The sequence below is a fragment of the Sander vitreus genome, chromosome 8, assembly GCF_031162955.1.
Source record: "Sander vitreus isolate 19-12246 chromosome 8, sanVit1, whole genome shotgun sequence".
NCBI classification, from domain to species: Eukaryota; Metazoa; Chordata; class Actinopteri; order Perciformes; family Percidae; genus Sander; species Sander vitreus.
The window spans coordinates 12,857,450-12,885,265 of record NC_135862.1 but is presented as its reverse complement, the minus strand read 5'-3'; the positions used below and the strand labels follow the sequence as shown (position 1 = coordinate 12,885,265).

The 27,816-nt window shown below is 41.9% G+C and overlaps 1 protein-coding gene across 2 annotated transcripts; it reads right to left on the bottom strand.

Moving 5' to 3' along the window:
- Nucleotides 1-60: 60 nt before the first annotated feature.
- On the bottom strand, nt 61-27,737 carry kcp (kielin cysteine rich BMP regulator). Of its 2 annotated transcripts, XM_078256865.1 has the most exons (46): nt 26,974-27,737; nt 25,548-26,080; nt 25,278-25,350; nt 24,236-24,540; nt 23,976-24,144; nt 17,172-17,242; nt 16,954-17,047; nt 15,733-15,815; nt 15,554-15,647; nt 15,383-15,462; nt 15,210-15,295; nt 14,907-14,997; nt 14,374-14,473; nt 14,169-14,254; nt 13,796-13,889; nt 13,537-13,686; nt 13,346-13,452; nt 13,170-13,263; nt 12,880-13,053; nt 12,720-12,802; nt 12,523-12,616; nt 11,822-12,004; nt 11,461-11,631; nt 11,153-11,326; nt 10,953-11,035; nt 10,770-10,860; nt 10,612-10,694; nt 10,356-10,529; nt 9,517-9,696; nt 9,125-9,389; nt 8,404-8,486; nt 8,232-8,325; nt 7,982-8,155; nt 7,799-7,881; nt 7,365-7,485; nt 7,197-7,279; nt 6,703-6,802; nt 6,495-6,583; nt 5,751-5,853; nt 5,454-5,596; nt 4,973-5,145; nt 3,987-4,098; nt 3,801-3,902; nt 3,530-3,694; nt 3,127-3,427; nt 61-2,066 (listed from the first exon to the last, which is right to left on the bottom strand). In XM_078256865.1, exons 1-46 carry the CDS (start codon nt 27,074-27,076, stop codon nt 1,846-1,848), a joined length of 6,315 nt encoding a protein of 2,104 aa, XP_078112991.1. In that variant the 5' UTR covers nt 27,077-27,737; the 3' UTR covers nt 61-1,845. The 2 variants fall into 2 exon arrangements, with proteins under 2 accessions (XP_078112991.1, XP_078112992.1); XM_078256866.1 differs by lacking the exons at nt 23,976-24,144; nt 24,236-24,540; nt 25,278-25,350; nt 25,548-26,080; nt 26,974-27,737 and adding exons at nt 19,260-19,448; nt 20,009-20,196.
- Between the last annotated feature and the right edge of the window lie 79 nt (nt 27,738-27,816).

The window sequence follows — 27,816 nt, the reverse complement described above, 5'->3', positions numbered from 1 at the left end:
TAGAATACAGTTGAGTTTATAAGCATTTATAAACCAAAGTAAATATGCATCCCTTATTCATTTATTATTTGAAACTTTATTCTTCATATATGTTAAAAAATGATTTCACATTTTTGCATACCAATGTAAAAAAAACTTTCAAATGAACACTTTGTCGTTATTTTGCCTGTAATTTGAACCAAATTACATAATTCATTCTAGGAAACTCCCTGGAAAATTATTAAAGGTCCCATGGCATGAAAGTTTTTTTAACATTAATATGAGTTCCCCCAGCCTGCCTATGGTCCCCCAGTGGCTAGAAATGGCGATAGGTGTAAACCGAGCCCTGGGTATCCTGCTCTGCCTTTGAGAAAATGAAAGCTCAGATGGGCCGATCTGGAATCTCCTCCTTATGAGGTCATAAGGAGGAAGATTACCTCCTCTTTCTCTGCTTTGCCCCCCCACATCATGGCTTGCAAACAAGCAAAGTGGCAGTTGGTCAAGGCCGCACCCCCACCCTCCACCTTGCCCCCTCTCTCCTCCTCAATAGCATTTAAAGCTACAGACACAGAAATGGCACATACTAAGGGCCGTTTTATAGTTGTGCGTAGAATTGCAGTGTACCCCCGCAGACCCCTCTGCGTCTACGCCGGACCATACACCGTAGCCTGACGTGCACCTCTCCAAAAATGTAACTACACGTCGCGGCCACGCACGGCTGTGGCTTGGTAGCGTTGCATTTCCCCCGACTCATTTCCTGGTTCTCCTTCTCCATAAACAACATGAAATCAAGGAGAGGGTTAACTTTTCCTGCTACAGATTTCCCACTGTGGTCAGAAAGCACAGGGGAGACACATTGTTTCTCTCACTATGCCTCTAGAGTCACAACTTGCTCCGAAGACAATTGCCGTCACTCTCTCACTTTCTCCCTCGCTCTATCACCCACTCCCCCCCCACACACACATGCCGGCTCGAGGCACACACCAATGCACAACAAAGAGTTTCGCGATTGACCCTCTGGAAACCACACACCCCCTAGTGTTCTGGCGGTGAAATGCACGCGATGCAAAGAAACACGTTCAACCCTGACGCAGAACTCTGAAAGGGTCACGACGCCGTAGGAGTGACACAACCATAAAACGGCCTTAAGGAAAGCTCATTGTGGGACTGGCTCTAGTGGCTATAATTCTACACCAAGGCTGAATTTCGGCAAAGAGACTTTAGATACAGTATTAGGGGACCACTAAAGCCTATATAAAAGCATCCAAAAAGCAGCATGTCATAGGACCTTTAAGAAATTACAGACCTACCTTACGATCATACTCAAGTCTTGATGACAGAAAATGAAATACCACAAATATTAGTGAAGCCTTTGTTTATTTGTACAATGGAGAGCGAAAAAAAGAGTACCTGAGATAATTTGGCTTACTCCATTTACAGTCAGACATCGCACAGTGCTGAAATAAACCTGTACAATAAACAAACGCTCTTTTGGTAGTAAATTATACTGGCACAATACTCCAAAGGCTGTGGACAATATCATAAATGTGTAAAACAAAACAGGTAGAGACAATACCAATATCAACAAAACCCTTTGTGTAGTATAAATATTCAGTGCTACATATAACAATGTTGATAGAAACACTAAAATGCAGCATTTCACTTCTGTCAATATGTTATTACATGTATATACATGTTATTACATGTATATACATGGAGGTTCATCTGTTTTTTTCCATTTCTAACTTCAAACATACAGTAACAGAAGGCTTATGCAGTCTTTGAGTAGATTGGAGATTATTAGAGGGGGCAGTGCATGTGTGTGCATACAAGTAAGTGTCCACTTGAAAGTGAGCACTCCAAGAATTAAAGGGGGTTTCCATGAATGATCTTGGGGCACTTTTCTGGCTGTATGCAGTAGTTGTTATGTAGAACCAGACCAGCAGGACACTGGCAGCCTGGGACACAGGGCTTGAAGCAGTGGCTCTCTATAACCCCCAGCTGTACGTCAGCGTTAAAGCAGGTTACCGGGCACGGGGGTCCGCACTCGTCAAACACAAAGCCTCTCTCCACTGGACATCCCACAGCTGTGGAAGACAGCGACAGAGAAAAAAAATTAGACTAAAAACACTGTGACCACTATGGCGTCAAGGGTGACTAGTGGGAATTAGCAGGTCTCAATAATAAAATAACTTTTTCAAGAGAAAACTCTTTTCATTTTCATTTGAGGCTAAAAAAATCACTGAGCAGTTAACAATAGGAGCAGGTGGACTTTGGTGAGTCTGATCATGAGGCACAAAGTGCGTTTTGAGATCTAGAAATAAAAACGTATTTATTATTATGACTATTATGTTACTGCACGTGCTTATAGGTATAATATGGTCATTTTGAAATGTAGTTCAGTAGAATTCTCAATTATGACCCCATATCTTTCTTATCGTTTCACAATCAGTGTTTAAAGCCCCTGAAAACTTGTTTTCAAATCTAATGCTTTTCCTGATAACATTATATATTCCTGACAAAATAGGCAACAATCAAAAGTTAGTTTGGAGAAAAAAAACATAATAATTTAATATTTTAGAGAGTTTGTAGAGTTTAACACTGGAAAACTCAGAGTCTGTATGTGAAATCACTCCCTATTTACTATATAGTGCACTATATTTCTATGCAATTTATGTAATATAAAGTGCCCTACAAATAAAACAAAAAAAGTTGTCCATGGCACATACACTACTTTCTGCTAAGAATCCCACAATGCAATGCGTAATATTTTACATATGCCAAAATGATCTCTATGTCTGTCAGTGATTACCCAAAATGATGATGATTCATAAGTGTCTGGAATCTCAATTTACTGCTCACTGTAAAGTTAACTATTGAGTGTTGCTGATTATTTCCCACATGCAGTACTCATAATGCTCATAATAAAAAGCTGATAAGTAAGAAAATATGTTATTGTATATGTTATAGTAGAGTGTGCGCCCCATATAGGCTGAGTCCTTAGCAGCGGCAGCGGGTTTGAATCCGACCCACAGCCCTTTGCTGCGTTTCGTCCCCCCTCTCTCTCCTCTTTCCTGTCTTTAAGCTGTCCTGTCAATAACACAATTTTTTTTTTTATCGGGACCTTTAAGTGTGGGTTTTACTCACCACACAGGGATGAGCTCCTCCATTGCAGGATAACTCCAGCCTCTCTGCACTGACTGGCGTAGGCCTCCAGTGTGTCACACAGACACTCATCAGTGTTGGCCCCGCAGGCACAGAGGTCATAAACACAGGCTCCGTACCACGGTTCAGGAGGTACCACACGATGGCAGGGCTTAAAGACAGCAGACTTCAGGAGCTTACAGCGAGCGTTAGCCCCCTTCTTGGCCTGGTAGCCTGCGTCTTTACAGGGGTCGACATCCTCACCAGGGCGACAGGATGAGAGGGAGTGGCTACCATTTGTGACCTAGAATGACAAACAGTTCTTTGATTTTGTGCAGTTGACAGACTTGTTTCTTACTTTATGTATTTTATTATGTCTCTCCATTTCTTCTATACAGTATTTTACCCTCCAGCTGTTGCCAAAGTCAGACTCGGATAGGCTGACTTGTCCGCTGGGCATTCGGAGGTCATCTTGGTAGTAGTTGTTGAAGTTTCCACAGAGACCACACATATGGCCCTTATAGGAGCCTGGCACACTCACTTCCAAATGTGAACGCCCACTCCACAGTACCTAAAGGTGTACCAGTGGGTGTATAAGTGGGTGAGAGAATTGGGTGTCCAAACAGTTTCCAATCATACGTAATTCACAAAGACGATGAGTGATAAAAAGACTGTACCTTCAGCCCGATGTTAGTGTTGAGTAAGATGGTGTTAGTTTGTCGTTCTACATAGATGTATGGTTCTCTGAGGAATGGCAAAGTCACAACCTCCTCATTCACCTGAAGAGTACAAAAATGGCTGAGTAGATGCATAACACAAATATGAGTGTACGAAAATCATTTGCAGTATTTATACACACAAACCTTTACAACCCAGTCCTGGAGTAGCTGCACTGTGACGTCTCCTATAAACACAGTCACCTCTTTAGTCCAGGACACTCCTTTACGCCCACGATCATCGTTAGTGACATGAATACTGTACAAACAAAAAGGAGTCATTGGGCAGTATTAACATTTTATAAAAAAAAAAAAATTTATTGAAAGGGCATGTGAAACGGCATGTTGATTGTTTTCTTTTATTGGCATTTTTCTTTTAACGTTGTGAAGGACTTGAATTCCAAAGTTGTTGCAAGTCTTTTCTACAGCAGGTTTTAAAGCAAAGTATCTTGAAAAGTGGATGTTTTTGCAAACTGACACATACACATACAATCCATTTGGCTAATACTAATTCTAGTTAATTTTGTTGGCAAAGGGTGTGTTAGGACAGTAGCTCCCAAATCTTTTGGCTTGTGGCCTTTTTGTGGCTACTGAAAAGTTGGTTTTAAATCCAAAGTGTTTCTCCCTAAGATTAAATATACATTACTATATACATAACTAAATATATAACAATCAACGTTAAAGTTCAGTTATTATTAATAAAATGAAACACTCAGAAACTCTGCTAATTTGCTTCATCAGGACTGCGTGGGTTTGGTTTCATCCAATTTGATCAACAGCGGCCTTGCAACATAAGCAAACAACTCTGCCATCAAAGTTTGATTCAAATATTGCTAAATCCTGATTGGTGAAAGTAAGTGGCATCAACTTTTTCTAACTCATGCCCACGTCAAACCAGTGAGAAGAGCTCAGAAATGTCTCATGTGAAATAACCAAATCTGTTCAAACTTTTGGCAGAACATTTAGTTTTCATGCAAATCCCCCATCACTCTATTATTGAGTTGTGAGCAGTTCAATCAAATAGTGTTTTTCCTCCTAAGATCGTTTCATTTATATGATTTTTTCACAGGTCAAACAAGAGAAGTAGTCTACAAAAAAACATGTCTACTACCAAACAGAACTTGCTTGGGTACCTAAAGTCTCCACCCTCACAGTCCTGTGCCAGGATGTATGTGCACGCTCCCTGGAAGTGCAGCATGCGGCCATCGAAGGTGCGATAATGAGGGTCGCCGAAAGCAATGCAGGAGGCTGGACGAGGCAGGCAATGAGGACAACACAAACCTGGGACAATGGCTGGCATCTCATCCTAAGAGAACGCACGCACACGCACACACACACACACACACACACACACACACACACACACACACACACACACACACACACACACACACACACACACACACACACACACACACACACACACACACACACACACACACACAGGAGACTGCCGTGTCAAAATGAGCCAGCCAGAGTGTATACACGGATAAGAAATGTCAGATATTTAATCTTTCTCTACAGACTGAAGGTTCAAACAGTGAGGAATCCCGGGAAGATTTCAGACTACGATGAAACCCTGAGAAAGAGTGTGTGTTTGTTTGTTGTACTGACTGTTGCACAGGTGAGGGGAGGGCAGCGTTCACTGTGACAGTGTACATCTCCAGACACACACGTACAGCTTGTGCACTCATCCACCTCCCACTGTTCGTTAGAGTGATACACTGTTCCCTGGTGCAAACATGACGCCCCTGAGTCTACAACACACACAAACACACACACACACACACACACACACACACACACACACACACACACACACACACACACACACACACACACACACACACAAAACTTGTTAGGCAGAACACTTCAGTTATGGACGCTCACTGTATTGGCTGACTGTGATACCTTGGCATTCATAGCAGCAGCTCCCTGGAATCTTCACTTGTTTCTGCCCACTCAGACAAGCTGCAGGTAAACATTCTTCAATGCTGCACTCAATATAGCCCAACTAAGGATTACACACAGAAACAACAGATTACTTTAGAAGTAGAGGGTCTGAATAGATACAAGACTTATCAATAATCTTGGGTACAGTGCTGGAAAGTAATTAAGTACATTTTCTCACGTACTGTACTTAAGTACAAATTTGAGGTACTTTACTTGAGTATTTCCATTTTATGCTGATTTATTCTTCGACATTACTCCATTTCAGAGAGAATTTTTTTTCACTTTTTACTCCACAACATTACTTTTCAGATTAAGATTTTACATATAAAACGTGATCAGTTAATAAAAATATGATGCTTCACTAGTTTTGATTCTTTAAGTAAATTTCGTTGCTTATAATTCTTCTCTTTTACTTAGGTTACATTTAGAATGCAGGACTTTTCACTATTTTTATTATAGTGTGGTATTGCTACTTTTACTTAAGTAAATGGTTTGAATAGGCCTACTTCATCCACCACTGCTCGGATCTAGTTTGGGAAATGTATTGTCAAATATTAGGTGTGAAGGTGTGAGGTTTTTAATAAGGTTTAATTTAGGTGTCATTTGTATTCTACCAGTCCACTTAAGTGATGTACATTGTGCAATCATTATATGTTAGTGGAAGCATTGCATGAGCAGTGTAAGTATTTCTGTAAGACTCACATTACAGGTACATGTGACACAGTCATCATCGCTGTCTGTCCAGCTGCTGCCGTTGGCCACGCGTCTGTTCTGGCCCTCGATCACACAATCTGTATAAAGCACAGGAGAACCATCACAATAATGAATGTTTTAATGCCAATAAGACTTACTGAAAATTTAAAAAGGCACAGCGATCAGACAAACAGGAAGAAAGATGGTGTTATCTCACCTTTACACACAGGGCAGCATGAGTGTGGAGTAACAAACTGTTCATTAAGAGGACAAGTAAGTGGGAGGCAGTTTTGGTGTAAACAGGTCCATGTCAGGTCCTAAATCACAAACACAGTATCACTGTACTGCACAGAATGGCATGGTAGGTTGACTGTAGATTGATCAGTACAGTAACAATTTAGATCTCAAGGTGCCGTACGTCAAATAAAACTCACTTCACTCAGAAACTTCCCATCATTTTTAAACCAATGAAATGGCAAAGATCTAACATTTTATATGATGTCTGACAGACGATATTCTAATTAGATTACTTATATGTTCTACTGTGAAAATGAGACTGTTATATATGCTTCCATTACAGGCTATAACAAGATGTGTCAGTGCCATTCTCTTCCTTAGCTGCAGATTGAGTCACAGATCACTTAATACAGATTTTTTCCTGGCATACTGTATGCAGAACAGAGCGCAAGAAAAGTGTCATTGCTGTGGTACCTGGCATTGGCAGGTAAAACAAGGGTCATCTGTCGCCAAGACCTCGTTGCCAATCAGTGCAGCAGTGCAGTTACTTAGAGGCTCTAAACACACACACAAATGTTACAGATCTCAGTGATGGTACAGAGATAATACACAGTGTATCACAAAAGGTGGTTTAGTACTGACGTGCACAGACAGGACAGCAGGAGTCTGGCCCAGAGAACAGGATGTTGCTCTTAGGACAGTCGACCAGACTGGGACACTGCTTTCGGTAACACCTCAGGTGTTGCTCTCCGTCCGGCATCACCTGGGACACACACAGGTTGGATTACAACTACCACTATAATACTACTTCTATTTCAACTACTACTACCACTATTACCTCTGGATCTTCCACGTCTATTTATATTACTACTGCGTGTACATCAACAATTAGTTGATTCTTCTATAAATTGATTGACAATTTATTGATCATTTTAGTCATCTATTTAATACAAATGGCTAACGATTTACTGCTTAAATCAATACATAAAAAAAATCAATATGATCAATAAGTTAACAAGTTAAACATAGAAATGTCACAATCAGGTTTCCAGTTGTCAGGTGTGTATGCATCGTACCTCACAAGTGCAGATCTGACAGGGGTCATCGGCTGGATGGAAACTGTCACCAGGACCATACACTCTGCCATCCAATACACAGTCTACTCAACAAACAATCATATAAGATTATCATGCACTAAAACAAAAGAAAATCCTGATATGAAACATGAAACGTTTGTGCATTATCCTTCTTTTGCTTACCAGCACACACAGGGCAGCACTCCCCGGGCACGCTGATGAAGTTGATGCAGGGAGATAGACAGCGTACTTCAGAGCAGGTGGTCACCCCGTCCACACACATACACGTCATACAGGGAGTGGAGTCTGCGAACCAGCTGCTGCCCTCGGTATGCTCCTCTCCTCCATACACACAACCTGAGAAGGAAAATTAAAAATCACTGGTAGAAACTATTTCTTTCTGTGATAATATTTTTTTCAGCAATATATTTACCTCTACAGTGAGGACAGCAGGCTCCTGGATCAGTCACCTGATGCATACAAGGCAGCTTGGGACACTCGGGAGAAGCACACTGCACCTCCCCTGCCTGCAAGACTCAGATGGATTAGCATATAGGAACAAGGAACAAATTTGGAGGGAAAGACAAGAGCTGGCGGAATCAGACCTGGCAAGTGCAGGTGGAGCAGTGGTTTGAACTCAGGGTCCATGTCTGCCCGTCATTGAACTCCTGTCCATCAAGCGTACACACTGAGACCAGAGATAGACAGGAGACAAATTGATTTCTCTTTTCTCTTTTTAGAGAGATATGGTTTGTTTTCATGTTTTATGTTTTTTATGTGTTATATAAGTTTCTGCACGTGTGATTTTTGTGATCATGTGCTCGAATATGCATTGGCTTTAATCAATTCCCATAAATACTTTTAGGTGCTTTCTAAGATTAAATTGAAAATGAAATAAACTATGGAAAAATGATTTCTGAATACAAAAGTTAAAGGTTCATTCTCATAAGATCAGCACAATAAGCACACCCTAAACTCTTTGTGGATTATAAAACTGTATATATTAATTTCAAAAGTACAAGTTTTTGTTTAATGTAGACTTTTAAATAGACGTTTTTCTGTCAAACAGTATACAGACTAAGGCTTGAAAGTACCATACATGGAAGATGTGCTAATGCAACTTAGCTGTAAAACAAAGAGCAAAACAAAACACAATAATGTGTCCATCTCATGCTGAAAAAATATAATTATTGTTTTATTGTAGAGACTGGGTTCATTTAAAATAAATATAAAGGCCGCAAATTTGCTACAGTTGAACATATTACAGGAATTGATAGAAACATGTAGGCCTTCACATATCCTTTTCACAAACAGTTCAGGAAGTACCTGTGCACTCAGGACAGCACTGTCCTGGCTTGGTAATTGGTCGGACACATAGCGTTGGTGGGCAGACCAGTGGCACACAGGTGACGGTGCCTCTGACACAAGTACAGCGCTGGCAGGGGTTGGAGGAGGGTGAGAAGGTGTGACTGTGAGACTGGACAACACCCTCATACAGACAGGAGTCACAGACAGGGCAGCAGGTGTCTGAAGGGACCGGGTGGGAGCACCGGACTGGACAAGGTCTCTTCTGACAGTTCACCACCTCATTCTGACCAGAGGAGGGGATGAAGGGACACGTTGGAAACACAGAAAAAGAGAAGGGATGGAATTAATCAGACAATCAAATGCATGGTCAGATCATTTATTTTTCATTCGGAAGGAATTGTCAGACTGACCAGACAGGAGCATGACGAGCAGGGATCAGAGGGAGAAGTGAAGGAGGAGCCGGACTGATACTCGTTCCCCCGATGAAGACAAACCCCTGTGCAGACAGGGCAGCACTCACCAGCAGGGGTCACTGGTCGCACACAGGCAACACTTGGACAAGAAACATGTGTACACACCACACCACCGTTCTATACACAGAAACACACACACACACACACATACACACACACACACACACACACACACACACACACACACACACACACACACACACACACACACACACACAAACACATACACATTGAAGTTGACACTATTTCTTTTACATAGTCAGTTATAGTCCTTATGTACAACTGAAGATAAATAAATGATGGAGTGGTAGCGAGGTTTATTCATGCTCCATGTACAATAAATAAAATGAAGTGCTCTTCACAAGGCCAGGGTGATGGGATTAAATGAATACTCCACCAAAAAAATTACTTACGTTACCTCCTTGTAGCTCCAAAGTGCCACCAAAAGTACAATTTCTATAGCAATGATTTTTTGTAACATACTGAAAAGTTAAGTGGTGCAATTGCCGTGTTTATATGATCACATGTATTTTTTTGCTGCGACGGGTCGCCACCGGAATGCTGTATATCAAATTACAGCTGCCATTCTCCATGAAGAAGCAAAGTACAAACTTTTCAGAGACTATTGTTGAACTATTCCTTTAATACAATGTCAATGTGTAACATGGTCATCTTTTGCAAAGGTAGACCACCTTGCTTCCAGTTAACTGATGGTTTTTAGGTTTAAATTTATAAATCTGATACAGATTTAAAAAAAAATACGTGCGTGGTAGTACCAGACAAGAGCAAAGCTGGCAGTGGTCTGTAGGGTGTGGAAATCGTTCTCCGTTGAAACAGCCTCGTCCATTAAAATTGCATCCGTCACACACTCCACATGCACAGCCATCCAGAGCTGGGTGTGGACATGACACAGCAGGGCATCTTCTGTGTGCACACACCACTTCACCTCTCTGTGGAAAAAAAGATAATTAATACAGTAGCTGTGAGGGTTCAGCAGGTCCCCAAACTAAATGCAGCCCTTCTCCCTCTCACTGAGCATGTGCAGTCCTGGCACCCTCCCTCTCCTCCTGGAAGGATCTGTCCGTCAACATAGGTCACACCTTGGAATTGACAACCTACACAGAGAGTGAAACACCAGTTATTTACTTACTCTACATAACATGAACTGTCATATGTTATAAGCTGGTTACCATCACAGACAGGGCAGCCACACGGATTGGTGACCGGGTGAGGACAGCGAGCTGCTGGACACGACTTTTTCATACATCGCACCGAACCACTCTGTAAGAGAATAAGCATGAGAATAAACAGATGTTGTCTAAAGAGATTATCCAGCATAAATGTGTACGTGAATGTGTGTGTGTTGATGCTACCTGGCAGGTACATTCAGAGCAGAGGTTTCCTGGATCAGGGATTGACTGCCCATTTGCAAGGACTGCGCTATTATAGAAACAGCCTATCAAATAAGGACAGGTTTATTTTGTCATTTTATAATCATGTGAATGATGAACAAACACAATTTAAAATCAATGATCCTCAACTAGAATTTGAGTTTGATTTTGAGTTTACATACGTTCACATTCTCCACAGCATTGTCCGGGTGGTTTGTATGGGTGGCTGCACTCTCCATAACAGGGTATTTTGGTGCAGATGACTTCACCTCCATAACAGTAACATACGCCACATGGGTCTTTGTCATCACCAAACTCAGTGCCATCAGGGTATTCTTTACCATGAAACAGGCAGCCTGCAAGTAGAAAACTGGAGCTTAAGATAATTTTGTGACAACCTTGGGAAAATAGTTCCCAATGAAAACTGTTGACAGAAATGTCTGTGGATCATCTTCTGGGACATTTGCTGTTAGCTTTTTGGATCACTCACTATCACAGGACATGCAGCACTGTCTCTGGACAGGGTGGTTACAGTTGGACGGTGGACAGCGCTTCCTCTCACACTGGACGGAGCCCTCACGGCAAACACATACTGCACATGAATCTGATGCGTCATCCCATGTCTCCCCATTAGCTCGCTCACGACCCTCATATAGACAGCCTGCAAGGGAAATGCAACCAATAGAAAACATGATTAAACTAGAAAAAGTGCAGTTTCGTATGTGACTGAACAACTGCGTCAAACTTGCTGAGGTCTTTTGTTGTAACGTATGACATAATGTGCTAGATCCACATATACAAATTGCTTTGTCCTTATGTTACAACATCTTGGCAGGACTAAGAAATTGTACCTTCGCAGGTCCGGCAGCACTGCTGTGTGATGGGGTGAGAACATGGAGCAAAGGAGCAGGGCTTGCGCTGACAATGAACTGTCCCATTGGTGCAGGTACATGATCGACAGTTGTCAGTCGGGTGGTAGAAACGCTCAGTGTGTCTGTAGGGTTGTTGTTCGTACACACAATCCGATGGAGGAGCTGAGGGAATATCAGTGGAAAGAATCAACTGCGTGCTTCCACTATACAACTTCCTAATTGATGCTGTGTTTGATCATCAAAAGCCAAGAAACAAATTCAACAGTAGATGATCTCACAAATCAACATTACATCAACTACAGAAGGAGTACTGGACAGTGAAATTAAGAGGTATAGCATTTGTCTGAAAGGAAAACCTTAAAACTCTAAATTCTTAATGGCAAATAATTTGAAACAGATTTTCATAATGGTCCCTGTTTAGCTTTCTCTTTTCCAAATAAGGAGAGAAAGTACGCTTTTTGACGCAAATGGTAAAACTAATAGCCTCTATGATGAGCTCTAACTGCTGACCATGTTAATAAATGGGCCAAATTAAGGTGCCAAACTACAATAACTTGTCCATTTTACCTCTTGCAATATCTTTTACCTCACATAAAGATATACGTGAGGTATTTCCCACCACACTCCACCTTTAACTTTTATTTCTCACCCTTCTGAACTTTTCTCTTGCACATCCTTACCAGGACACTGGGGGCAGCAGTCTCCAGGCAGCACATTTGGGTTGGAGCACGGCAGCGGTGGACACCTCTTCATCAGACACTGGACATTCCCATTCTACAACAAACACATCACAGAGTGAGGTAAAAACCTGCTTTAAGAAGACCACAGGTAATCAACACAGCAGGGTGAGTCATGCTGTGATCATCATTATTCTTACTATGCAGCTGCATGTCCTGCATGTGTCAGTAGGATGGGGGAACTCCTGTCCATTGGGATACTCTTTCCCAGCATAGCTGCAGCCTAATGCAGAGGAATGTTGTGTACATTAATTTGTTACATTTATTTGTATTCCTGATATAAAATTCATATTTCCTCACCATTGCAGTTGTTCTGACAACACATTCCAGGTCGAGGTGCATTACAGTGAGGATGAGGGCATTGTGCTTGGTGGCAGTCAATCTGGCCGCTCACACACTTACACTCCTCACACACACTCACAGGGTTAGGAAAAGCCTCTCCATCAACAAATATGCGGTTTTCAAAGGAGCAGTCTGGGAAAGATGCAAACACAGACGTTATAGTGAGCTGACTGATAATAAACTAAAAGAAAATTCAATGGTCATACATAAATTGATTCATGACCATGTCTGTTTCTGAGTTTGAGTACCTGGACATTTAGGACAGCACTCTCCAGGTGGTGTGTATGAGTTGGAACAGTTGAGTAGAGGACAGGGTCTCCTCTCACACTCTACACTGCCATGCTGAGGAGAAAGGAAGGCTGTATCAGCAGGTTTGAAAGGGAACAGTACTGTGTAGTGTGTGTGTGAATGGATACGCGCTCACCTCACATGTGCAGATGTGACAGGGGTGGTCAGGGGTCATAAACCTCTGGCCGTTGCTGTAGATACGATGGTTATAGGTGCAGCTTTCACACACTGCACAACAGGAGCCTAGGGAAAGAAAAGAGACAGTGTAATTAGGTTACAAAGTCACCTGCATATAAACAAAGCTCAGGCAGTCACACACACTCTTACCAGTGATCTTGCTGGGATGCAGGCACTCGGTGGGGGGGCAGTGTGTGTGTGCACATAACGTTTCTCCATTCACACAAGTGCACATGGCGCAGGGACCCTCAAGCTGCCAGTTGGAGCCTTCCTCATATTCCACACCCTCCAACACACACGCTACAATGAGAAAAGTTGTCATATTAATTGATGAGCTGCACCTGTGTGTGTGTGTGTGTGTGTGTGTGTGTGTGTGTGTGTGTGTGTGTGTATGAGAGCGCATTATTACCTTTGCAGATTGGACAGCATAGATGTGGGTCTATAATGGGGTTGGAGCACTGGACAGGAGGGCACTTCTCTTCACGGCAAATGACATTCCCACCCTATAACAGATACGTGGTATGAAAACATTGTGACTACAGTGTGTATTGGTTTATAAGAGCATACAGAAACATAACAGCTATTATGTGCCATCGGGTGCTTTAAAAAAAGTATAGAATTATACGGTGCTCTAAAAGAAAGTGAAAGAATTAGTAATTTTTCAAACATGAGACAAAGAAACAACTGAATGAAGATAATACACACTTGCTCATTAAACTGAACATGACAAAAATCCTCAAAGTTTCACCACTTTCTTTATTGCAAATACCGCACAGACTTGCCTTACACCTGCACTGCAAGCAGGGTCCACTTCCAGCAGGGGTGAACACTTTTCCATCAGCATACACCCTCCTGTCATACTCACATTCTGTGGGAACAAATACAAACTCTGACTATGTTTGTTTGGGTTTGGACAGTAAAAGTCAAATTAGGAAAATGGCAAGCCATAGGCAAAAGAAATTGACAAGTACATGAGGAAATTCTGACCATCGCATGTGGGACAACACTCTCCTTTGCGCTTAGCTGGATGACTGCAGCTTAGTGTGGGACATGATGAATCCATACGCTCACAAGACATTTCACCTGCCTTGACAGATAGACACAAGAAGGTATTAAATGTGTCACTCTTATAGAGAATTTTAACATTCAGTAGCTGTCAGATACAAAGCTCAAACCTAGACAAACTAGAGGTAGATCAATAAATCTGCCTCAACATATTGGCTGTTATTGCAGACATATCAGCATCTGTCATTTTCAGGGTTAAAAAAACAGCTTAAAGCTATAGTGCGTAGTGTCTGTCGCCCCCATGAGGAATTCTAAATAATGGCAACAACACTGTCGGCACATCCGCATGACGTGAGCCTTCCGTGATCGCGCACCTGCGCCAACCCCCCCACACACACACACACACCAATCACATTTATTTATGAAAGTGCAAAAGGCGTTGACAGGATTTCTTTAAACCCCTGGGTCATGAAACCATGAACATAATAAAAAAAACTTTGCCAGACTGAACTCACAAAGCAGCGGCAGTGAAGGCAGGGGTCTCTCCTGGAGGGGAATGTCTGTCCATCCACATACACCTTGGACTCATATTCACACTGCTCACACCTACAGGTCACACACACACACACACACACACACACACACACACACACACACACACACACACACACACACACACACACACACAAACGCAAATAAACTATAAACATTTGAAACTTTTGGAAATGTTTCTGTTGTCTTGAAAGCAGAGAGAGATTAATAAGGTGGATAGATGCAGGTTTGAAAGTGATATGGATGAGGTTAGGCAGGTTGGTTACCGTGGGCAACAGTCTCCGGCCCGATGCACAGGGTTTTGACAAGACAAGGCAGGACAGGGAAGGGGTGAACAAGCCACATTTCCATTCTAGAGGTGAAAGATATAATAAAGATAAACTTAATTTATACACACAAAAATGGAACTTAATAAGGAATATGATGATAAATGACATACCACACATGTGCACTCTTGACAACGGTCTCCAGTAGGGATCACGGCTCCATTAGGGAAGTCATGACCGTTCACACCACAGTCTACAATACACACAAACAGACACTATACTCTGTCTCTGCAGTTCAACGAACCCACACATACACACCACTTCAGTGAATTGAAGAAACCCACCTTGACAAGCTGGACAGCAGGTATTGGGTGGAGGAGCAGATGGGAATTTACATGGGGTGTTACACCGCTCCCTCTCACAGCGAACATGCCCCTCCTGGTGAAAGGAGAGAACGATATTAACAAAGATGAAGGTGATTGAAAAGATGGAGTGTTAAATTGTCAGTAAGTATCAGACCCACCAAACAGTAGCAGACATCACAGGGATTCTCTACCGGTCTCCACTTGGCTTTGTGATCATACTGGACACCAGAATGGATACAGCCTGCAAACACATCTTCATCAGATTGCTTTACTGTTTTGGTATTACAGGCAGTGAAGTGGCTAAAAGTTAATTCAACACCAGAACACATAAGAAAGAAAAATGTCTCTTTCTGCAGAACCAAACTTTCAACCCTTTTCCTGCTAATCAATCTTATCTGTCAGCTTAGACAAATGGACCAATATCAGCCCTCAACTCTGGAAGCACATTTGCACCCCCTGCTGTCTGAGAGAGATGTTTCTGGTCAGTATTAAACTGTCAACACATTGTATTACATGTAAAATAGAGAAGTCTGAGTAATAATAACTTTGTTTAAGCATTTAATGGCTGCATAAAGATGTCCTAAGCCTTGTGTGGTCTTCCCGTTGACAATGAACTTGTTGTTCTTTCAGGTAAAAATTGAAAATTAAAATTTTTGTTGTTTTTTTCTATTCTTTTGATGCTTTTTAAAAACATTTCTGTCACTTTTTTCAATGCTTTTTTTATTCATGGTCATTTTTTGAGTTTAAAAAAAGCAGAAATTATGAATTATTTTAACTCTTGAGGACGTTGAGTGAATCACAGTGTCAAAGTTTAGTCAGGAGACTGTTTAAAACCATTTAAAAAACACCCAAAATTTAATGGAAGTAATCATTACTTTAACCTGCGAAGAATGTTGTATGGCTTCCATACAACATATATGCATGCATCCAAGTTATTTTTGGGCAATTTGGTTGAAAGAAACACAACTTGCTCATATAGAAAACTTTGAGGGAACATGAGGGTTAAGATCTTGTTGTGCAAATATATATATTTTTTAAACCAGTTCAATGTTTGGACGTATTCCAAAAGTTTTTTTTTTAATATAAAGAACAATCTATGCTTTTGGGAACATACTTTTAATTTATGGGTGTATCAAATGAAAACTATTCCATTTGTTTGAACCAAAATGTAATTCATAAAAGTGTAAAAAGACCTACTAAGGAGAAACTACCAAAGATGAGCTCATATAAGCATCCTGTGAAATGGTAATATTGATAATACTAATGGATCTCAATACAGTTTTTAATGTAGTTTACTGAGGCACTTTTAATGTTTTGTTTTAGGTTTTCTTTAACTAACAAAGATCATTGTGAACAGATTTTTATTTTATTTTCCTTACCTCTGCACCGCTGGCAGCAGTCCCCAGGTGCAGTCTCCTTGTGTGTGCAGTCCAGTGAAGGGCAGGGTTGGGGATAGCATTCCCTGTTACCCCCCTGTTGGCAATGAAAGGACACAGAGATGAGAGAAAATAATGAACAGTGGAAGACAGAGCAATTGTTCAGGCTCAATAAATATGTTTGTGTTAGTGTAGGTGTATGTCATAATGAAGGTACTCACCTTACACGTGCATGTCTGACAGCCATCTATACTGTAGGACACATTATGAACTGTACCATCCAGCTCACACCCTGAAGATGAGACAGAAGTTTAAGTGCATACACATTTTTGAGCTTGTGGGTGTGTGTCTGCATTTCCCAAGTGATAAAGTTAGAGTGTAAACTGATAGTTTCAGTAAGAAAAGAGGAATGTGGAAATAAGTTTGAGCTTTACAGATGGTCCATCTTTGTCTATCAATGCAGATTTGCTTCACATTTTTTCTACTCTAGGTCACTGGGGAACATCTGGCTCTGCTCTCTCTCCAGTGATGACAGAACAGCATGGTTCTGATGTAATACATGTGCTGGCTCTCACACACACTATACTTTATGGGCTGTAACTATAACCACAAGTGCCTGCAGGCTTCCAGCCGTTAAACACTACCACCGGCAAGTCTATTAACACTATCTATTAAAGATTTACTGTAAGACAAACAGATCAGATCATGGCCCTAACAACTTGCCCTGTTCTGTGGCTGTTTAAGTTATTTAGATGAAAAAGAAAATTGTTTACAGTACAGCACATGCCAAACACTGAAGAGCAACATCGCTCAATTTGTTTCATCAAAGGCTTTCAGGGAGCTCATCAAATATTTTTTTGCTTAGCTTGGACATTTCAACAGACAATTATTTTAATGACAACTCTCCAAAGGACAGAGACAATGTGTTTGTGTGTGAGAGAGGGCAATAATCACAGAGTGGGGGAGAGGCTAGTGAGGCTGCCTACTGTGCCAGCAGCCAACAGGCATTTCCTCTAGCAAGCCAAACATGCATGAGATCAAAGTGTGAGTTAGTGAGTGTGTATCAACTGGGTGCCATTGGAGTCTTCTGGCCTACATGCTGAAACAATTAGGGGGAAGATGGATGAAAAGGCAGATACATTGACAGAGAGAGTAGTCAAGGGGGGAGAGAGAGAGGACAGAGGGCTGTTTGGGCACATGTGTGTTACATTGATGGCAAATATGCGCACAATAAGCAGAACAAAACAATGTTTGTTTTACTCTGTGAGAGTGGACTACTGGAGAGAGCGACAGAGAATCCTTAATTAAGCCATTTAAAAAACAAAATTAAGCCAGTCCAACATCAAGTAAAGTCCCATATGTTTGTTTCACTCCATTATGACAGGCAGTTATGCACAGTCACCTCAAATGTACCAACCAGGAAGTTGATCACAAATGTATTACTGCACAACAACAAATTACTCTAAAACTTAGTTTTGACAAATGGTAGTAATATAAAAATACATTGGCAAAAACATGTAAAACTACCAGGATGATACTTAACCTGTTAACACAACAGTGACAAACTATCCCCTTATAAAGTTGACATGGTGAACGTTTAAGCAAACAGTTGCCTATTTACAGATCCAGCAGCAACAAGTTCTGTATCACCTGAAGAATGTTAGTCCAATATTCACTCTTTTTAAGCTTTCTACCAATGTCTGAGGGAAATATCCGGCTCTTCCGCAACTAATTGCTACACTATGATCACCAGCTAGTTGAACTTTGTCTGTCTGCTGTCTGGGAGCTTGCAAAACGTTTTTTTTTCTTTGCCAAAAACAGTTGCCTGCTGCAGTGAAAGTGAACCAACAGGAAAGTTGAGCCAAAACAATGAGCTGAAAGATGCTAAAATGCTCCATAGAGCTAACATGATTGCAATGTTGGGTGATCATTCTTTGTGGGCTTATCACTACCCATGACACCCTTTACATTACAAGTATTCGTTTGAGCCGTCGTTAATATATAAAGATTGACTAGAGCAGCTTAAAGCCCTGTGTTTTACTGACTTCTGGTGGTATCTCGCTCTGCAGAATGTTTTGGTTTGGAGGTAAAAATATTTCAAAGTCTGTTTTGCTAAGGTAATGAAGTATTTGTCCTATTTCATTCCAGTATCAGTCCTTTCAACGGTCATCCTTATCATGAATTGCCTTCTGCTTCTCTGAGCTCACAGAGACGAGGTAGGTAGCGAATGATGGTCCAATCTCTTCTCACTGACAAGTACTTTATTCCTCTATTCTTCTGTCCAGTAAAGGAAAGGGTCTAGTGTTTACCAGCCATGGCATATTACAAGGTTTCCAGTAGCTGAATCCCGCCACTCTGTGAAGCAGGAACCACAATTGTGCATATGGCAGACAGCCTTGGGGTACACTTGGCAACGGGCCTGATGGCAGAGGTCAGGACAGCTGATAGGCGCAGAGCCAAGGGGACAGCCGCTGAACCAGTGGAGCTTGAAACAAAACCTACAGACAGTTTTGCGAGGAAAAGGGGAACACAACATTGGTTTGAATGCTAAAAAAACTACTTAGAAAAGATTTAACTTACAAAACATATTCATATTATGACTATTGTCTTGTAAAGCCAGCTGGTATATCTCAAGTTTTGTTTTCAGTTTCAAAAAATTCTACTGAGATTCGCAAAGCTTGGCATTTGAATGATAAAGCTTGGGGGAGAGGTTTAGATGATCATGTGATTCACTGACTCTGGAAACCTTAAGAACAACTGTTTAACTCACTATTGTAGGTGTAGCTTGGTTTTCACCTCAAAGTTTTTGAGAAACCGATACTAATAGATAGAAATTGAAAACTGACCACCCACAATTAGTGTGTTTGTCCAGTAAGATGTAGGGATCCTGTTTATGTCTAGGGTAAGGAAAACACTAGTCATTAATCAACCTACTTCAAATGATGCCTCTCCCAAGCAAATACCCACTGAGCTGTGTCATGCCACAATAAGCATCAAACAAAAAATTGTGGGCTGGCTTTGCGAGACTATCATAACTTTCTTTTTGTAATGCTGATACCTGTGGTCTGGTGTGATTGGAAGCCATATGTTGCTACTATTTTGAGTAGCATTTGTAACAGTATCATCACTTTCTGGCTTCATTTGTCCCATCCAATCCTGCTGACCACTCAGAGCACTGCTTTTGTCCGAATTAAAAGTCATCCAGTCCTGCTTGACCCAGTGCTGGGGCAGGGAGGTGATTGGAGGGCAGGTACGGGTGATGCGTTTTAAAGCTTGGTCACTGGATGATGTGTGTGAAAGTAGAACCGCAGGTAGTGCGGCCCATTGAAGAACCAGTTGCAATTGTCCTTGTCGTAACCATCCGTTCGAAAGCCGAATGCATCAAACCCGCTGCGATCCAAACCAAATGGATCAAACCCATAGATACTGTAGCCTTTGTCACTGAAAAGCTCAGACATTATCTTGTCTTTGTGTGACTTATTATCACTCTCCTTTTCATCTGTCTCTTCATGCTGATTCTTCTTCTCATTTACAAACACCCCATCCTTCCGCATGCCAAACCAGGTGAAATTAGAACGGTTGAATCCATAGCGATTGAAGCCAGATACATCATATCCATCCATATCAATAAAGTCCCGGTTAAAGCCATCTTTGCCGTAGTCCCACCTGTCCCAACCACTCCGGTCATAGCCATTACGATCATATCCATGTTGGTCGAAACCACTGCTGTCAAAGCCCCCCAAAAAAAAGGTGTATCGGTGTAAGTTGTGTTTCTGATATTTTGGACTTCCTTTTGGGTGTTTTTGTAATGTCATATTACAAGGCGCACCAATGGTTATGGGCACATATACAATACACATCTGCTGCTGGGAAGAAATTACATCATTGGGGGTAACTTCAAAAGGCTTCATCTTCACATGTCTCTGTGTAGCAGGGTAAAGAATGTCGCTCTGAGCATGATCATCTCTAGAAGTTTGTCTTTTTGATCCATGCTGATGTTTATCTTGCCACTGTGCCCACAGCTTGTCCATGAATGCCATGTGTGACAGGTATAAAGGGTCGTAAGCAGCTAGAGGTGAAGCCATGTGACCCCCTACCCAAAGCCTAAAGAGGCCAGAAAAGGTCTGCAGGGACTGGGAGAACACGTGGAAGTCTGCCTGGTTTAGAGTCCTCTGCAGGGTCACTGCATCTGGCAGCCACACCTAAAGGAACCAATGGAAATCAATTAGACAAACCCTGTTACCAGTAATACAGCTCAAAGCACTTCAATGTATAGAGAGTACAGTGAGGTGGGCTGTCAAATGAACAAACACTGTTTGACAAACCGAAGAGTTGAAACTCCGTCTGAGACAAGGGGACCAGTGGAAATGGGAAGTCAGGCCCTGGAAAGGGTGATGTGGGATGCAGCCAGAGCCAGGCTCACCGTCTCCTCCAAACAATCCAGCCTGCCACACAGCTGAGAACTTTATCAACCCAGAGTCCACTGTCCACTCAAAATATGGAAGTGCCAGTTTGCATGATGACACTGACTGCAGCTCACGCTCTACTGATCGCAGAAAGTAGCGGTGCCAAGGGAGGAAGAAGGCATGATCACCAGCCAGAGGGGAGAACTCAGCTCTCAGTAGCGCAAAGCCCTTCCACACAGCTAAATCCACATGCAAACACACACACACACACACACACACACACACACACACACACACACACACACACACACACACACACACACACACACACACACACACACACACACACACACACACACAGACATAAATAAACTCATAACAATGATACAAAGGTATACTTTGAATTTAAAAAAGGAAGGGAACCAAAACATTTAGATTTGCAGTCTTACCTGGTCTGGCATAGACTTTCCTGATAGCCCGTTGGTACAACCTCCTCTCTGTCAGTGTGAGGTCTCTGATCTCTTTACGCTGGGTCAGGTGTCTGCACACACAGTCAACTCTGCCACTACGTGTGCATGTGCACTTTTCACAGCCTTGCCTGAACCATTCCCCATATCTCCACAGCTTTTGATGAAAGAAGCAGCCACAACCTCCACCACATCTCACGTCAGAACACCTCACTCCGGGAGAGAAGCTCATTATTTGTGCCTCTCCAGCTTTATCCTTCACCAAAGCTTGGCAATGTATTAGAGTGAGATAATCACAGGTATAAGTAAAATCTGGGTCCTCGCAGCAGTCTACACTTTGAAGATTTCCTTTAAGATCTTCCAGCTCAGTACGGTTGAAGTCTATATTGCCATACCACACTTCATCCTCCAAATTATCCTGGTCGTATTTACAGAAAGTCTTGTTCACAGAGGAGACGTTGTATCCATGTTGAGTATTATTCTGGTGGCCAGTGGGAAGACCCTGCCTTGCTTTGCGGAGGCAGCTTGCACCCAACATGCACTGGTCTCTACAGGCATTAAAGGATAGGAAGTTGTTGCTGCTGTTTCCAGTGCAGTAGAGGAAGTCCTCACAGAGGCCAGAGGTAGGATTAAAGGCCCAGCGCCGTTGAAACGGCAGCATCCCTTCACAGTTGTTCACTGGTTTGGGTACCCAACATGCCTGGAAGTAGGGAAGGGGGACACAGGGCCTCTTACCCAGCCTTAAACCCCATTGCAATGCTTAGCCAGAACTGACAAAGGACAAAAGTAAAGCAAAGCACTGCTCTTGGGCTCAATCAATGCAGCAGCCCAAGCAATGTTACAGCTAAACCATGAACACATAACACACAATCACAAGAATGATCTAAAAACTAAATCAGTTACATTAAAAGAATAATATGCCATTTTGAGAAACACAGTCGTGTACTTTCTTGCTGAGAGTTAGACGAGGGGGTTGATACCACTCTCACATCTGTCCGTCAAATAAGCCACAGCAAGGCAACGTTAAACTTAGCTTAGCACTAAGATTGGAAACAAGGAAAAAGCTAGCCTCACTCAGTTCAAAATTAAAAAAATCTGCCTATCAGCAACTATGAGGTTGGTATTGACCTTCTTATCTAACTCATGAAAAAAGTGTATTTCCCAAAATGTCTACCTGTGTCAAATTTAGAAAAGTGCAGAGGCCAGTAAAAACAAAATTACTGAAAAGAAAATGCTAGGCTATAAGAAACTATAAGAAAACTACAGTAACACAACACTTAACAGAAGGGGGTTTGTGATTGACCCACCTCAAGCATTTCAAAAGTTCTGGAGACCTGTCGGGTAACCAAACATATACAATACAATAAGCAAATCTTTAAAACTAAAACAATCAAACACAGTAGATGAAACTGGGAAAAGCACACAAGGCTACCTGCTCAGCAATACAAGTAGCATAGCATCTACTGCTCTGCTAGCAGCTATGTGTCAACATGCTCACAGTGACAATGCTAACATTGCTTATGTTTTGGTATGTTTACCATGTTCTCCATCTTAGTTTAGCATGTTAGCATGCTAACATTTGCTGAATAGCATTAAACAAAAAGTACAGCTGAAGCTGATTTTTATGGGAATCCATTCAATCGGCCTAGTTGTTAAGATATTTGGACTGAAGTGCACTGACATCGCCACCCCTGGACATTGCTGCTAGCATGGCTAAAAAAAAAGGCTGGAACTGATAGACATTTTCACAACATGGACCGACTAGTTTGACACCAACATGGACATGTTTGTTGTTGTTTTTTTTATACTCTACTCCACTAATCCTGGCATAAAAATACCTGTCTCAGCGGTTTCTGACACACTGGTCCCTTGGTGTTTGGGGGACAGGAGCAGTAAAACCCAGTGGGGTCAGAGGTCAAGACGACACATACGCCTCCATTTTGACAGGGGTTAGACAGACAAGGGTCTGGGAGAAGGACGGTCATCTGCAAACTAGCTACTTAACACCAGTTAATGTGCGTTAGTGTAAGGTTGTTAAAAGTGTGCCAAAATCATAGGTAGATTTTATTGTGTGTTTTTGTACAGTATGTGTTTGACAAAGATAAAAAGAGTAAGCAAATGCGAGAATGAGAACTGTCAGAATCAGTCTTACCTTTGATGTCAGCTTGGCATTTGACCTTTCCAGATGTGCACGTACACACAGTGTTGAGGTCAATTTGCCAGTGCTGGCCATCCTCTACTTCACGGCCCTCCCACACACATCGCTGCCTCACACACTCACATCCCTCTAGGTGCTGTACGCGAGACTGTAGGTCTGCATTCTGTAGAAAAACAAAAACGCAATGCCGCTTTATAACACTTGACATTCTTGTTTTATCATGGAAAGTCATGTAATCTGAATGCAATACGTACCTGAGTTTTGACCATGTCCAGCATACGAGCCAGCTCCTCCAGCCTCTTTTCCAGCTTCTTTAGCCTGTCATCTTTCTGTGTCTGAGAAACAGACTTCACCCCTTGAGGAGATCCCGGTGGCCCCAGCACCACACCTCTCTGCAGCTGGTCACTCTGGACGTCCTGGGGATAATGGTTGGTTTGGTCCATTGGCCTGCGGCTTGTTTCAGGTTTACTGGGGGATGCATCCTGCTGCAACATTCGACTGCTGTCAGTCTGAGAATCTGAGCTATGGCTATCTGCGTACTTAGACGGAGGCAGAACATCTGGAAGAAGACAGTGCCAGTTGATGGGAGAAAAGATTCCTGAATAATTCTTGAATGAATAAAAGAGGAAATTTAGAGCATAAACAAACATCCTGGGAAAATTATGTCAAAATGAAGACCCACACTGAGGAATAATAAACAAACTGTTTGGAGGAAGTTCTGCCTGAGGGCAAAAAGATATGATCTATTGCATGTAAACCACAGTGGTCCCACTACTTTAGGAGTATCTATGTTTGGAATTCTAGACAGAGTTGCAAAATACATTTTTATCATTTATTTCATAGTTTATATAACATGACAGGAAAACTCTTCACTGACAACAATTGTCTTGTCTCCCAGAGTACTTAAAATATAATAAATTATCAGGACCCAGTACTGAAGAGAAAGAATGAAGCAAAAGAAAACAAGGAGGGAATGACGCTGCAACCTATTCTGCAGTTTCTGCTTTTCAGCATGCTGATACAAACTGATGGATGCACATATACAGACACAGAGTGTGCACGCAAACATGCATACACATATCCAGAAAAAAAGGAAATCGAAGCTCTCCAGTGAGCTTCGAAATGTTTATTTTTAAAGGTGTGCTTGTGGGATCTTTGGGTATTTTTTGGCAATGTCCTTATATATTTATTCTTTTTATGTGCTCAAATGGATTCAGATTTCAGATTATTTTCTTTCATTTCACAAACAAAGAAAATAATTTACACTCAGTTTCGATATAGATAATCTTACTTTACCTGTAACATTGTCACAGAGCCATGGCCTCCTTAGATATGCTTTCAATGAAATCTCAGCTGTCTTCAAATAACCCTGCATTCATAAAGAAACACAGAAATGCTCACATTCTAAATATTGCGGTATGCAGTATGCACATCAAATGGAGCTTAAGTAACTGCAATTGTTTCTCTAAAAGAGTACTGCAAATAGTAAGTCAATCAGTAAAGGAGATGTTTCATGTTGTTAGTATGCAAGTATGTACAAGTATGCAGTATGTGCAAGAAACTCACACTAAATTTGCTGTCTTTCTTCCCTGGTGTGCTGGCAAGAGTGACAAAAGCATCTTGAGACAGTTCCAGATTGATTCTCTCTTCACTTTTTAATGGTATAACCACAGCTTCTTGACAGTCTACAAAAAATGCCAGCCTGCTAGTCTCCAGGCTCACAGCCAACTGTACCCACTCCTCCCCGGAGAAAGGGTTTCTCCTGGGGAAGTGAAAGCTGGCAAGGCCCTGAGCTCCTCCTCCAGCCTGATAGTCCAAACGCAGAGTGTTATCGAGGGTGGAAGAGATGATTTGGAGAACGGGTGAGGACTCAGAGGAGAGAGAAAAAAGAGTGGCACTGGAGCCCGATGCCTGATGCCCCACCAGATGCACCCCCATGCTACCCTGAAGGTTGGAGTACAAGAAGTGGGAATATTCACGAGGAAGAGTCAGGTAGGTTGCTCTGGGACGTATTTTGTATATGACACTGCTGGGACTCTGCAGTCTGGCCACACCGCTTATGTGGTGGGACATGTTTAGAGCTGCCAGAAGGTCGATCACTAGGAAAGAGATAAAACAGACTTGTGACAAACATGTATACATCAACATCATACACATACTGCATGAGGTCCTGCTCTGTCTAATGGAGGATGACACTGCGGTTTCTGGGTTGTAAGGAGTCTGTGTGAGAGGGAATCAGAATGAAGCCATTCATCAGCTGGTCACACATGGCTGCCTACCCACCTCAAACACAACACCAACAGGACAGCATGGCACAGTCAGTCTGATCTCTCTGCCTCTTATTAAATCTGGAGATAGCTCTTCACTGCTAAAAGCTTACAGTGTTAGAAAGTTTTGTTTATGGGATAAATGTATAGAGTCCATCAGTGGTGGAAAGCAGCTACATGTACACAAGATAAGTACTTAAATACAATTAATGCTGAGAAGCCTACTTGTATTTGAGTATTTCCAAAGGCTACCATCTTCTTCAACGCCACTAAATTACAGATGGAAATCTTGCACTTTTTACTAAATGTATCTGAGAGTTAGGCTATAGTTACTTTTCAAAGAAATATTTTAAATAAAAACATATGACCATCTTTAAAAAATTGATGCATTGTTAAAAATGTTAAAACATGTTAAAATGTTGCTTGCACATAACTAATCTGTAATAATAATTAAATCGCCTACTATATTATATTATGTAACACTCTGTTCTGCAAAAATGTTTACTTACAGCCTACTTTTGCTGGAAACTTATTTTTACTTCAATACTTTCACTCTGTAGTATTGCTACTTTTCAGTAAAGTATCTGTTGTTTTCAAGTAGCCTATACTAATATCAAATCAAAAAAATTAAATCAAATTATTATAAATAATTATAAAATCAAACTATAAAAATGTAAACTAAACAACGAGTTAGCCTTCTAATGAGCACACTTTTGTAAACTCACCATTCTCGTGCTGTGGACTGGAGTGCCCCTGCACAGACAGCGCAAAGACCCAGAGCAAATGTATCTCCAGCAGCATGAGCGTCCTCAGTTTGCTGCTCTCCATTCTCCAGACGGAAAACAATGGGAAGCCTGGATTCAAATCCAACCACTTTATGCAAAAGACATAGGGTTGGTCGTCTTTTTAACCTCAATCTGGTGACATGGACCTTGAACTGTAGAATGTCCCTGTTTCCTTTGCGAGCAGACCTTTTCCAAAGAGTGCGCGGGGGAAACATGAAACATCTGGATGCAGGCAGGGCGTCACTTCTCTGCAGTCACACAGTTAGAATCCCCCCTGGGGCCATATCTACAAAACACTTTCACTCAATGATCACAAAGGCGAAGAGTTTGATGATTATGCCTATAATTGCTCAAGATGCTTGTTATTTCTAATGAGAGAGAGAGAGAGAGAGAGAGAGAGAGAGAGAGAGAGAGAGAGAGAGAGAGAGAAAAGACACGCATGCAGAAAAGTTCAGGTGTGCAGTGCGCGCGTGAGGTCACCGGTTCTTGTCTCTGTCTCGTTCAGTTTCCAGTCCCAGAAGGGTAGCTGTGAGTGAAGTATTTTCTTCCCCTGTTGTTCCTCATTTGTCAGGCAAAAAACATCTCTCCACCCAACACCGCTCAGTGTTGTTGATTCCCAAAGACCCCCGTTTAGGGAATTAGCTAAAACCTGGTCTGGAGACACTGGAGAGGAGCCATCCTGAAGCAGCCAAAAATGTGTATGTGTGTGTGTGTGTGTGTGTGTGTGTGTGTGTGTGTGTGTATACAGAGAGAGACAGAGAGACAGAGGGAGACAGAGGGAGG

Excerpts from the sequence above, each read along its gene's own strand:
- kcp (XM_078256865.1), bottom strand. The coding sequence starts at position 27,076 with ATGGAGAGCAGCAAACTGAGGACGCTCATGCTGCTGGAGATACATTTG. Across the intron at positions 12,803-12,879 it reads TTGTCAGAACAACTGCAATG|GCTGCAGCTATGCTGGGAAA; the intron begins GTGAGGAAATAT and ends CCTCTGCATTAG. Across the intron at positions 8,487-9,124 it reads GTGCTGTCCTGAGTGCACAG|TGTGTACGCTTGATGGACAG; the intron begins GTACTTCCTGAA and ends CTCTGGTCTCAG.